A 14,470-nucleotide genomic window follows, 5' to 3' on the forward strand; every position below is an offset into this window, starting at 1 on the left:
TAAATGTAGTGTTGAGGCTGTCATTCTCAGCATCTGTGTGGATGTTAAAATCGCCCACTATAATTATCTTATCTGAGCTAAGCACTAAGTCAGACAAAAGGTCTGAAAATTCACAGAGAAACTCACAGTAACGACCAGGTGGACGATAGATAATAACAAATAAAACTGGTTTTTGGGACTTCCAATTTGGATGGACAAGACTAAGAGTCAAGCTTTCAAATGAATTAAAGCTCTGTCTGGGTTTTTGATTAATTAATAAGCTGGAATGGAAGATTGCTGCTAATCCTCCGCCCCGGCCCGTGCTACGAGCATTCTGACAGTTAGTGTGACTCGGGGGTGTTGACTCATTTAAACTAACATATTCATCCTGCTGTAACCAGGTTTCTGTAAGGCAGAATAAATCAATATGTTGATCAATTATTATATCATTTACCAACAGGGACTTAGAAGAGAGAGACCTAATGTTTAATAGACCACATTTAACTGTTTTAGTCTGTGGTGCAGTTGAAGGTGCTATATTATTTTTTCTTTTTGAATTTTTATGCTTAAATAGATTTTTACTGGTTATTGGTAGTCTGGGAGCAGGCACCGTCTCTACGGGGATGGGGTAATGAGGGGATGGCAGGGGGAGAGAAGCTGCAGAGAGGTGTGTAAGACTACAACTCTACTTCCTGGTCCCAACCCTGGATAGTCACGGTTTGGAGGATTTAAGAAAATTGGCCAGATTTCTAGAAATGAGAGCTGCTCCATCCAAAGTGGGATGGATGCCGTCTCTCCTAACAAGACCAGGTTTTCCCCAGAAGCTTTGCCAATTATCTATGAAGCCCACCTCATTTTTTGGACACCACTCAGACAGCCAGCAATTCAAGGAGAACATGCGGCTAAACATGTCACTCCCGGTCTGATTGGGGAGGGGCCCAGAGAAAACTACAGAGTCCGACATTGTTTTTGCAAAGTTACACACCGATTTAATGTTAATTTTAGTGACCTCCGATTGGCGTAACCGGGTGTCATTACTGCCGACGTGAATTACAATCTTACCAAATTTACGCTTAGCCTTAGCCAGCAGTTTCAAATTTCCTTCAATGTCGCCTGCTCTGGCCCCCGGAAGACAATTGACTATGGTTGCTGGTGTCGCTAACTTCACATTTTGCAAAACAGAGTCGCCAATAACCAGAGTTTGATCCTTGGCGGGTGTGTCGTCGAGTGGGGAAAAACGGTTAGAGATGTGAACGGGTTGGCGGTGTACACGGGGCTTCTGTTTAGGGCTACGCTTCCTCCTCACAGTCACCCAGTCAGCCTGCTTTCCCAGCTGCTCGGGATCTGCCAGGGGGTAACTAACGGCGGCTAAGCTACCTTGGTCCGCACCGACTACAGGGGCCTGGCTAGCTGTAGAATTTTCCATGGTGCGGAGCCGAGTCTCCAATTCGCCCAGCCTGGCCTCCAAAGCTACGAATAAGCTACACTTATTACAAGTACCGTTACTGCTAAAGGAGGCCGAGGAATAACTAAACATTTCACACCCAGAGCAGAAAAGTGCGGGAGAGACAGGAGAAGCCGGCATGCTAAATCGGCTAAGAGCTAGTAGCTACGCTAAGCTAGCGGATTCCTAAAAACACGCAAAGTGAATAATGTGTAAATAATTTAGAGGTGATTCAGCAGAAGGAGTGCTTTAGTTAAGGCACGTAAAGATTACACTGGGAAACAAATCGTAATCTAGATAACTAGATCAATCTAACTGCGCAGATTAAACAGCTAACAGATACAGAAAAACACCGCTGTGCTCCGGAACAGGAAGTGATACAATACCGCAGTGAGAGCCAACCACCAGTAGAGGCAAGCAAGAGGGGATAACAATCCAACAGTCATGAAGCAGTCAAACTCATTGGTCGATACATCTCATGAACCTTCATTTGAGTGTTTTTAGCCCATCTGTAGCTATAGTTACTTTTTTATTCTGATTTCTTTAGTATCACTAACAAACAGGTCATCATATTCTCATGGCTCCTTTCGTATGATATCATAGGACAAATTATGTAGTATATTTTGTGCACATTCCTACAAATTCTCTCACTCATGCATAATGCACATTTTGCAGAAAATGTTCAGAAAAGCATCTTTGCATTTTGTTAAAGGTTTGGCTAGGATTTAGGGTTATAACACCCATAATGAGGAGGTGATGGTCAAGTGGTTAAAGTGGTGGGCTGGTACTAGGGATGTGAATCTTACAACATCTCACGATTCAATTCGATTCCGATTCTTGGGGTGACGATTCGATTCAGAATCGATTTTTGATTCAAAGAGCTCTGAGAAATAGCTATATTACTTAAAAAATGTTTATGTTTAAGAAAATGGAGCTTTACAAGGTTAATCAAGTAATTCTAAAGATGTAAATTTACTTATCTGCTTTGCTCGTTCAGAGTTGGCTGGCAGTTTAGTGAAGTGATGGCGTATGCGCTGGTCAGTAGTCGGCAACAGGTGATGGCTTGCAGATTTGAAGTGTTTCCGAAGTACTTTTTCATTTTGCAGATTTTGCACACTGCAAAAATCATGTCAATCTCCTTCTTACGCAGTAAATAATAAAATCCAAAATGCGCCCAAACATTTGCCTTCAGCAAAGACGGTGCTGGCTGAATTAGCTCTTTGTCCGCCATGCTAAGCTGCAGCTCACGAATGTTTGAAGCACACCGGACCCTCCCCTACTGGGGACGCTGTAGTATGGAGGCCATTGCCTGACAAACAGTACACACAGCGAGTAAGTAAGAAAATGTTTTAAAAAATGCTTTTTAAAAATCGATTCTTGGACATTTTGGATCGATTCAGAATCTTAATAAATAAGAAATGTGATTCGGATGTGAATCGATTTTTTCCGGCACCCCGAGCTGGTACCCAGAGCAGTCTAGTTTCAAATCCGTGTCAGACTGAAAAATCACGTAATCACCTTAATTCCCAAGTTGCTGCTGGTGTGTTGTGGGTGTGGATATGAGGCATCACTGTAAAGTGCTGACCATATAAAAGCAGTAAATTTACATAATAAGGAAAAGATGACTTACCACACTCGAATAATCCCTAGTCTTGGTATCGGTCATGTCATCACCACCTAAAATATGTGCTATATATATATATATACACACACACAAATATATACAAATTATTGTGCACCAATGTTTTGTATGCATCACTAAAAATTTTTCATGAGAACAGGCTGAACAGATACCATAATTACCCACTTGTTGTCAGGATTCCGAGATACTTGTTTTTCCTTCTCGCGATGTCCATTATCAATCTTGGTAATAACGGCCAAATCATTATGATTCACCGTTTGCAACCTTTTCCTGTTTGTGGTGTTCTTTTACTATCAGGCTGACCTTTCCTGGTGCACGGCTGTCTTTGTTATCCGGAGCCTCTGTCTGACTGCGGCCTTTTGTCTGTGTGTCTGTGCCGTTCCAGGTGGATACCCTTCGCCATGTTATCAGCCAGACCGGAGGATACAGTGACAGCCTCGCAGCCAGCCAGATGTACAGTCCACAGGGCATCAACGTAAGACCTGTAAACAATCATCTTTCAGTCCTTCTTGACGTTTGTGTGCTGTCTGACTTTGCACGATGTGCATAATGTGCGCTCGCTGCCGTGTCACTTAACAGATTTGGCGTGTGTTTTGCTCTTGCTCAGCCAGTTGCTCCCCCCCTGCTCCCGGTTGTGCCCTATGTGGCAGCTACCAGGCCGAGGATCTGGACTTTCTCCTAGTCTGTCGGAGGACATTAGTGTTAGCGAGACACCTGCAGTCAACAGGAACAATGACTCAGGTGTCTACCCTGCTACCAACGCCATCGGGAAAGTCATACCTCTTTACGTCCTGTAAAGTCTGGCGCCACAATAATTTCCCAGTCGCTAATTCTTAAAATAAATCTTAACTAGCATGTCAAAGACATTTTTTAAGGGGGTGGAGGGTCTCATTGTTGGTCCGGGTCAGGCAACACTGGAGGCAGTGTGTTAGCATGTAGATCCACAGCGACAAGCTGCGCGGGGCTGAGCAGAATCAATACGACAGTCACAGGGACAGAAAGAGCGGAGCTTTGGGCTAACAGTCCAAGCACATTGGCCAGATCATTCATCCACAGGAACAGCGACACTGACAGCAAAGCCTGCAACACCCCTTCTGCTAAAATAAGACCATGAATGCATCCCGCCTGCAACAACAGGCAGCAGCAGGCGCTGCTTGAAAACCACAGAAGAAAAAAAAAAATATCTGAAAACTGAATTATTTTTACATTCTCGCCAAGTGTTTGTGCACATAATAAATAATAAAAGTTAAAAACTACAGCAGCACTCATATGCAAAAACGTGTGCCAAGCTTGAACAGTACTCAGGTTTTCAAAACGTCACGTTTGTCTTGAAGTATATTTTCACACATTATAAATGTTATGATGCAATCCGATGAAATTCTTTGTTTATGTCGACATTTATTTTCCATGATAAATCAGAATTGTTTACCTTCAAATACATCTTTTTTCAGGTTTTTACTACTGTGCTGCAGCTCACTGGCACTGCTTCTGGTTGTTTTTTTGTTTCACCACTGGTGGCAGCACCACATACAGTAGCAGAAAGCACAGCATAGAAGAAGAAGCCAGCTGTTTTAAACCTGTGAGAATACCAAGAAATTTCCGTGTGTTGAAATTCATCTGCATTTTTTTTTTTTTTTTGGTTTGAACTCCTCAATTAGCTTCTTTATTTTGTCACATTTTAAGCCTGGTGCGTCAGCCATAAATGTCATAGATGTGCAGCTGCACAAGAGTAAAAATGTGACAACCGCGTGCGCATCAACTAACTTTCCATTTCTGACCTCGTAATAGTCCCACACTGATCTTTGAACATTTATGAGTTTGAAGACACAGAATTAGCAGTATAACTGCATCACATCCACAACCAAAAAAGCATACTTGCAGTTTTTTTTAACTAAATAAACTGAAGGAAACCTCAAGTTTACTTCCTCAGTATGCAGTGCATTTGGAAAGTGTTCATAGTGTTTCACTTTTTCCATATTTTATATTACAGCTTTTTTCCAAAATGGATGAAATTAATTTTTTTACTCAAACTACTCACAATACCCCATAATAACAATGTGGAAAAAGCTTCTGTTTTTTTTAGATTTTTACAAATTACTTAAACTGAGAAATCACATGTACACAAGTATTCACAGTCTTTGTCATGAAGCTAAAAATTGAGAGCAGGTTCATCCTGTTTCCACTGATCATCCTTGAGATTAATTGGAGTCCACCTGGGGTAAATTCAGTTGATTGGACATTATTTGGAAAGACACACACACCTGTCTACATATAAGGTCTCACAGTTGATAGTGCATGTCAGAGCACAAACCAAGCATGAAGTCAAAGATCTCCGAGACAGGATTGTCTTGAGGCACAAATCTGGGGAAGGGTACAGAAACATTTCTGCTGCTTTAAAGGTCCCAATGAGCGCAGTGGCATCCATCATCTGTAAATTAAAGAAGTTTGGATCAACCAGGGCTCTTCCTAGAGTTGGCCGCACATCTAACCAGAGCAGTCGGGGGAGAAGTGTCTTAGGGCCCCTTCACAGATAGTACGAATAAGTACAAATCAGGGCGAATCACAGCGAAACACCTTGTATGAGCGAACCACAAAAACACTGAGCCGACGTCAGGAGTGACCATCAGGTTCACCTTCAGCATTCCTCTGTGGAGAGAGGAGAACTTTCCAGAAGGACAACCATCTTTGCAGCAATCCACCAATCAGGCCTGTATGGTAGAGTAGCCAGACGGAAACCACTCCTTAGTAAAAGACACATGGCAGCCCACGTGGAGTTTGCCAAAGGCACCTGAAGGACTCTCAGACCATGAGAAACGCAATTCTGTGGTTGATGAGATGAATTTTGAACTCTTTGGTGTAAATGCTAGGTATCATATTTGGAGGAAACCAGGCACCATCCCTGCAGTGAAGCATGGTGGCAGCATCATGCTGTGGGGATGTTTTTCAGCAGCAGGAACTGTGAGACTAGTCAGGATTGAGGGAAAGATTAATGCAGCAATGTAGAGAGATATCCTGGATGAAAACCTGCTCCAGAGCGCTCTTGAACTCAGACTGGGGTGACGGTTCATCTTTCAGCAGGACAATGACGTGTACTTGTAAGTGTAGTATTTCAGTACTTCTTGGGACAAAGTGACCCATTTGTAATGGGAAAGTATACTGATAAGTACACCTTAAGTGTAAGACTAGAAAGTTTGAATACATAAGTTTTGTTTTGCAGTGCAAGTTAACTTAAGAGTTATGGTGTGGTGTTATGCACTTGTTGCTTACGTTTTAGAAAAAAAGGAACACTTATTTAAGGGAATTTCCAGGCTGATCAGGATTTGAACCAAAGATCCTCTAGTTACAAGCTCCCTCCTAACCTCAAGACCATGAAATCCAGTTTTGCAACCACTGATTCCTGTTACCAGAGGACACTTCCTTTTTATAGCAACAAGTATAGTTGTCAGTATACTCAATTATACTTACACTTTCCTGTATACTATCAGTATAACCAGTGGTGGGCACAGCTAACCAAAATGTTTGCTTCGATAACCATTAATCCCCTAATTGAAACGTTAACTTTTATAACTCTAAACTGATAAGCCAATAAAAAATTTAGCAGAAGTTGCCGCTAACTGCTAACTTTTAGTATTGACTCGGTTGCAACCACATCGGATTACACTGTTGGCTACTGATAAGCCAGTTTCGAGTTTAAGCGCCGCAGGGGCTGCTGGGTAATTTCAAAGTCACATAACCCGTACATTCCCAGGAAAACGAATGCACGAAAAATAAATTAATAAAAAATAAAACCGCAAACACTCAACATCTTTAACAAAAGCGGTGAATCACAGTATTAGAAGTCACAGTTTATCTCTATATTATATATTTAGAAACCGTTAATGGCACTACCGCTCACCCATATTGCGTTCACAAACTCAAAACAAATGCACAAATATAAACAAAAATACTGACTTTTGAGCTGCTTACATGCCGTTTTTGTCCACAGTGTAACTTCTCTCGGCTCCATGTTGCAACAATAGCAACGTTTTCTTACCAGCACTTGTGTGCTTTGACCTGTGAACCGGAAGCTACATTCGATACACTGTCGATTTACACTGTGAGAGCTCATCTCGACAGAACATTGGCCTGACTGTTGCAGACACACAACAGACAGGAATTAGCATGTATGATTTTAGGGTTTACAAATATTTTTGACCGTTAAATGTTACTCTCTTTATCAGAAAGAAAAAATGGACTGAAAGTAGTGGACTAAAAGTTAGCTGAAAAAAATTAGTGGACATTAATCCGCTGATGGTTTTCCAAATTAGCTGAAAAGCTAATCCGCTAACGAAAACGTTAGCTTTGCTAATTGGTAGTTAGCAGAACTGTGCCTACCACTAAGTATCACCCAAGTATACCTACACTTTCCTATATACTATCAGTATAACCCAAGTATATTTACACTTTCCTGTAATACAGTCAGTATAACTCAAGTATACTTACACGTTCCTTTGTATTATCAGTATAACCCAAGTGTACTTACACTTTCCTGTATACTATCAGTATAACACAAATATATTTACACTTTCCTGTGTACTATCAGTATAACCCAAGTATACTTATGATTTCCTGTATACTATCAGTATAACCCAAGTATATTGACACTTTCCTGTATACAGTCAGTATAACCCAAGTATACTTACGCTTTCCTGTATACTGTCAGTATAACCCAAGTATGTTTACACTTTCCTGTATACAGTCAGTATAATCCAAGTATGCTTACGCTTTCCTGTATACTATCAGTATAAACCAAATATGTTTACACTTTCCTGTATAGTCAGTATAACCCAAGTATACTTACACTTTCCTGTATACTATCAGTATAACCCAAGTATATTTACACTTTCCTTTATGCTGTCAGTATAACCCAAGTATACTTACACTTTCCTGTATACTATCAGTATAACCCAAGTATATTTACACTTTCCTGTATACTATCAGTATAACCCAAGTATATTTACACTTTCCTGTATACAGTCAGTATAACCCAAGTACGAGGTCTGTTAGAAAAGTATCAGACCTTATTATTTTTTTCAAAAACCATATGCATTTGAATCACGTGTGATTACATCAGACATGCTTGAACCCTCATGGGCATGCGAGAGTTTTTTCACACCTGTCGGTTACGTCATTCACCTGTGGGCAGTCTTTGAGTGAGGAGTCGTCCACCCTCTCGTCGTTTTTTCATTGTTTAGGAATGGCTCAGAGACTGCTGCTTTGTTTGATAAAAATTTTTTCAAAAACTGTAAGGCACAACTGAGTGGACACCATTCGATAAATTCAGCTGGTTTTCGGTAAAAATTTTAACGGCTGATGAGAGATTTTGGTCTGGTAGTGTCGCTTTAAGGACGGCCCACGGTGCCTGATGGCGATCTGCGCTTCGAGGCGGCAGCGTCTCGCCGTTTCAAGTTGAAAACTTCCACATTTCAGGCTCTGTTGACCCAGTAAGTCGTCAGAGAGCAAAGAACTTTCAGAAGAAGTCGGCATGAGGAGTTTATTCGGACATTCCATTGTTAACGGACATTTTGTAATGAAAGAACGTGCGGGCAGAGTCGCATGTCGGACCGGACCCGACCGCGGGGGGTCGCGACAGGAAAAACACCTTCGTTGGAAACCTTAACGGGCAAGTTGGAACATGCCCAAGCTGTTAAACAATATCTCAGTTACTCACTTGTTGAAAGCCATCAAAAGCCGCCTGAATTTTACAAATGGTTTTCAACACGGAGGTGTTTTTCCTGTCGCGGCGCACACAGATTCGCCGAGTCGTTTCCGTGACGACTCGGCGAATCTGTGTGCGCGCACGTCTTTCATTACAAAATGTCCTTAAACAGTAGAATGTCCGCATAAAGTCCTCATGCCGGCCTCTTCTGAATCTTCTCTGTTCTCTCACGACGTCCTGGGTGAATTAAGCTTTAAATTAGGATGTTTTCAGGTCGAAACAGGCCGACGACGGCGCCTGGAAGCGCTGCGCGACGTCCCGCTCCGTGGGAAGTCCTTACAGCGACAGAAACACCCCATAATCTCTCATCAGCCGTTAAACTTTTCACCGAAAACCAGCTAAATTTCTCGAATAGTGTCCACTCGGATATTATTATTGATAAAGCAACGCGCGCCGTCTCGAGCAGCGTGTGAAACAAAGGAATTCAGCCGAAAGGGCTGAACCACATCTGACTCAAGGCCTGCCCACAGGGAAATGACGTCACCGAAAAAACTCACGCATGCGCACGAGGGTTCAAGCATGATTGGTGTAATCGCACGTCATTCAAATCCATATAGTTAAAAAAAAAAAGTGTCGGTTTCTTATCTAATAGACCTCGTATACTTACACTTTCCTGTATACAGTCAGTATAACCCAAGTATATTTACACTTTCTTGTATACAGTCAGTATGACCCAAGTATATTCACACTCTTCTGTATACAGTCAGTATACAGTCCCAGCCTGACTGGAAAATCACTAAGGGCCCCTGGGCAAAGTCCTTAATCCCCTAGTTGCTCCCGGTGTGTAGCGAGTGCCTTGTATGGCAGCACCCTGACATTGGGGTGAATGTGAGGCATTATTTGTAAAGGGCTTTGAGCGTCTGATGCAGATGGAAAAGCGTTATACAACCCCTGGCAATAGTTATGGAACCACCAGCCTCAGAGGATGTTCATTCAGTTGTTTAATTTGTAGAAAAAAAAGCAGATCACAGACATGACACAAAACTAAAGTCATTTCAAATGGCAACTTTCTGGCTTTAAGAAACACTATAAGAAATCAGGAAAAATAATTGTGGCAGTCAGTAATGGTTACTTTTTTAGACCAAGCAGAGGGAAAAAATATGGACTCACTCAATTCTGAGGAATAAATTATGGAATCACCCTGTAAATTTTCATCCCCAAAACTAACACCTGCATCAAATCAGATCTGCTCGTTAGTCTGCATCTAAAAAGGAGTGATCACACCCTGGAGAGCTATTGCACCAAGTCGACTGACATGAATCATGGCTCCAACACGAGAGATGTCAATTGAAACAAAGGAGAGGATTATCAAACTCTTAAAAGAGGGTAAATCATCACGCAATGTTGCAAAAGATGTTGGTTGTTCACAGTCAGCTGTGTCTAAACTCTGGACCAAATACAAACAGCATGGGAAGGTTGTTAAAGGCAAACATACTGGTAGACCAAGGAAGACATCAAAGCGTCAAGACAGAAAACTTAAAGCAGTATGTCTCAAAAATCGAAAATGCACAACAAAACAAATGAGGAACGAATGTGAGGAAACTGGAGTCAACGTCTGTGACCAAACTGTAAGAAACCGCCTAAAGGAAATGGGATTTACATACAGAAAAGCTAAACGAAAGCCATCATTAACAGAAACATACAAGGTTACAATGGGCTAAGGAAAAGCAATCGTGGACTGTGGATGACTGGATGAAAGTCATATTCAGTGATGAATCGCGAATCTGCATTGGGCAAGGTGATGATGCTGGAACTTTTGTTTGGTGCCGTTCCAATGAGATTTATAAAGATGACTGCCTGAAGAGAACGTAAATTTCCACAGTCATTGATGACATGGGCTGCATGTCAGGTAAAGGCACTGGGGAGATGGCTGTCATTACATCATGAATAAATGCACAAGTTTACGTTGATATTTTGGACACTTTTCTTATCCCATCAATTGAAAGGATGTTTGGGGATGATGAAATCATTTTTCAAGATGATAATGCATCTTGCCATAGAGCAAAAACTGTGAAAACATTCCTTGCAAAAAGACACATAGGGTCAATGTCATGGCCTGCAAATAGTCCGGATCTTAATCCAATTGAAAATCTTTGGTGGAAGTTGAAGAAAATGGTCCATGACAAGGCTCCAACCTGCAAAGCTGATCTGGCAACAGCAATCAGAGAAAGTTGGAGCCAGATTGATAAAGAGTACTGTTTGTTACTCATTAAGTCCATGCCTCAGAGACTGCAAGCTGTCGTTTCTACAAAATTAAACAACTGAATGAACATCCTCCAAGGCCGGTGATTCCATCATTTTTGCCAGGGGTTGTATAAGTCCATTTTAGTCCATTTACTTTCCTGTATATTATTAGTATAACCCAAGTATACTTAGGCTTTCCACTATACTTATTTGTACAGGCCAAATATAGTTCGAATTTTTGGTATACTTCTTAATAAAACTAAATATAAATTAAGTATAATCTGTTACGTTTTGTAAGTAAACTGAACGTATACTCGATTATTTTTAGTTTAAAAGTGGTGAACTGCTAGTCAGTTTGGATAAACTTCTATTTTCTCAGGGCTCATGAAATTAATTGCATTCAGATGGGTTCATCAACCAAACCATGGTGCATTTAGATCTGTCCAAGGGTCTATGAATTGCCCCTTAATGCGCCCCTTTAATAGGTTCTTGTTCTTGGTGAGACTTCCACATTCCACCATTCTTCACGGACATCAGTCGAACGCTGTGAGAAAAATCTGCATCGTGAAACAACACAAACATTTTTGTGGAATATTGTATTTGATATGATTGATCACAATGTTGGAAAAAATAGCAACTTATCCTTTTACATAAAAGGGTTGAATCTCTTTGGCGATTTTCAACCCAAAGCCCTCACACTCTGCAAATGCACGCAGCGCCTGATCTGTCAAGACGCTTCACTTAGCCCCCTCTACACAGAGAGTGCATGCACTTGGATTAAACCAGGACTATTTGTGGAGCTCTCCACTGCCACAGGTCAACCCCGTATTCTACAAAAATGTCTCCATGACCTAAGAGCAAGACCACAAAGAGCATGTATTCAAAAGACTGTTTCTGAATGTGTGGGTTTAAGCAGGTCTTCCTGAGGGCTGCATGTTGTCTCATTACGTGCAAATGAGATGCGGCGGCGATGACCTCTCCCTCATTAAATATCTGGATGCTTTAGCTTCCCTTCATCATGAAGAAAGTTGCCCCGATCTGTTTAATAACCGTCTCATATCCTGGCTTGATAATAGCTTTTTTAGAATTCAACATCAACAAAATGAAGAAACTGTGAAACCAAAACCCCATAACTGATTTTATCTACAAATACAAACTGTTCAAAGTGGACCAGACTGTAGGTTCAAGTCTAACAACATTTGCAAGCAGGCACACCGGCATCACGTTCTTTTGAGGAAACTGAAAAGCTTTAATGTGAGGAATACAGTAACATTGTCTGGAAATTTACCTGTCAAACACTGAAACAAAATGTCACAAATGATTAATCAAGCAAATAAAGTCGCAGATGTTACATGAGGTGAGCTTGAGGAAATCTTCAGGAATTATATGTTAGAAAAACCGCAGATTCATCAGGATTGAAGATTTCTAACACTTTATCTGTGCTGTCATCTTGCATGTCTGCAAAATGGGCTAAAGCTGCAGTGTGTAGGATTTAGTGTCATCTAGTGGCCAAGTTGCAGATTGCATTATGCTGTAGGGGATTTAATGCCTTCGGATCCCCTCTCTGTAATTTTATGTGGTGTGCGAACGTGAAGACTCAGAGACTGACAGGACAGGGACTTCAAAAATCAGTTGTATTGAAAAGATGCCTCCACGAAATGAACAGAGAGTCACTACGACAGCGCTGGGGTCTTGGAGCAAGCGTCACACTCAGCGTTGCCACCAAGAACCCCGACATTGCGTCCCGCCTACGTTTTAAGCCTGCACTCAGCCGACACCCAGGTGGGCGAACCTTGCCCTATTACGTGGATAAGTATAGTTATGTGATTGGATGGAGAGTGTTGCATTTGACATTGTATACAGGTGACATGCTCGCGTTGTTTATCTGAATGGTACATGTTATATCAAAACTTTGTGCTGCCTGTATCTTGAGTCAGCATGATAAGCAACGAACAGAATATGATGCCTGTTGTCCCAGATGGAGATATGAAGACCTTAGTTTTATCAGTTATGTACGCTGTGTCATCAAGTGGTCTGAGGACAAGTGTCATAGAACATTCCATCCAACAATGCCATCGCTGATCACAGTTTTGTTTTCCTTCACATTTTTCTTTGGTGATGGAGATTCATGCTGCCTTGACTCGTGTTAAATAGTACATGTGGCCACAGCAGTGAGGGTTCTCTAATGTATTACCCTCAACGCAACCAGGAGAGGGTGCATAGAGGGTGCATACTGATTTCTGCTCCTTTTTTCTTCAATTTTTTGATGCAAAATTCAAAAGATAGAGTGTATACGTATGTTCCTTTTGGGTTACTTGTATCAAGACGTTGGTGTAGTATGGCGTTCTCCATGGGGGGGCCCACACCGATGCAGATATGACGAGCTCATTCTAATATGAAAACACATTGATTCATTGTAGGTATTTAATTATACACAAATGAACAGATGGTTGTGAATGCTGGTAATAAAGACAACTCAATTCTACACACTGTAGCTTTAAATGTTGGTTAACTTTGATTCACCAGATAAACCCAAAGCAGGTTTGTTTTGCTTATGTAATATACCACATACCTGTCTGCCACCTGCTGGGCATGTCTGAGATTGTTGTAGGGGATAACTGTATCATTACAGGCATGATGGAGATTAGGAGCAATTGTGGTGTTGAAATGAGTTACATTTGGTAAGAACGTCATAGATTATGTGGGGGCTTCTCCCGATCTGCGCGAGGGATGCTAGGAAGCACACGGCAGCAGCGAATTGGAGTAATGTAAGGCAGCGTGACATCAGCTGGCTGCTCACTCAAACACAATAAACCAAGATGGCAGAAAACACTCCGAAACAGCTTATTTCTGTATAAATCTAATATGTTTCTCATATATTTTGCAAATGTACGTGAGAAATACAGACTTCTAAATCTAAAAACATTGTTTATGAAACCTGTAAAAACCTCTGAAGTGATTTGCAAGACAGCTCATAGATGTTAGAAGCACGATCTGGGAACCCGCATCAAGCAAATGGGTCAGGTCACAGGAAATCTCAAAACCTCAATGTGCAGACGCACTTGCTCCTGCAGGCCATGTGCACAATGGTGAAGAAGGAAAAGAAAATACTCTCTATGGAATCCCCCCAAATAAATATGTTCTCTTCATGAAAATGAGCTCTAGTTTTTCAAGATGTTTCTAAAGTAAACAGACATTGGATTTTGGTAGGAAATAAATTTTGCCAGTTTTGTGAAATTTGAGAAGCCATATAATTTTAATGGAATGGTAAATAAAATGGTAAATGTACTGCATTTATATAGCACTTTACCATCTGCATCAGACACTCAAAGTGCTTTGCAATAATGCCTCACATTCACCCCAGTGTCAGGGAAGGGAAACAACTCCTTCATCTGAATCCACACAAATAGCTAATGGGTTGTTCTTTGTTCCGCACCCCACCCTGACACCAAGTTTCAGCAAA

The 14,470-nt window shown here is 41.4% G+C and overlaps 1 protein-coding gene across 2 annotated transcripts in view; it reads left to right on the top strand.

Moving 5' to 3' along the window:
- The window catches only part of pbx1a (pre-B-cell leukemia homeobox 1a), a 162,106-nt gene that overhangs the window by 141,784 nt on the left and 5,852 nt on the right, over positions 1-14,470 (top strand). For both annotated transcript variants that reach the window (XM_034182466.1, XM_034182467.1), the window contains one exon: positions 3,451-3,540. In XM_034182466.1, coding sequence (XP_034038357.1) covers positions 3,451-3,540 — 90 coding nt within the window. The remainder of the gene's footprint in view (positions 1-3,450; positions 3,541-14,470) is intronic.

This window comes from Thalassophryne amazonica, chromosome 12 (genome assembly GCF_902500255.1).
Source record: "Thalassophryne amazonica chromosome 12, fThaAma1.1, whole genome shotgun sequence".
Lineage (NCBI taxonomy): Eukaryota > Metazoa > Chordata > Actinopteri > Batrachoidiformes > Batrachoididae > Thalassophryne > Thalassophryne amazonica.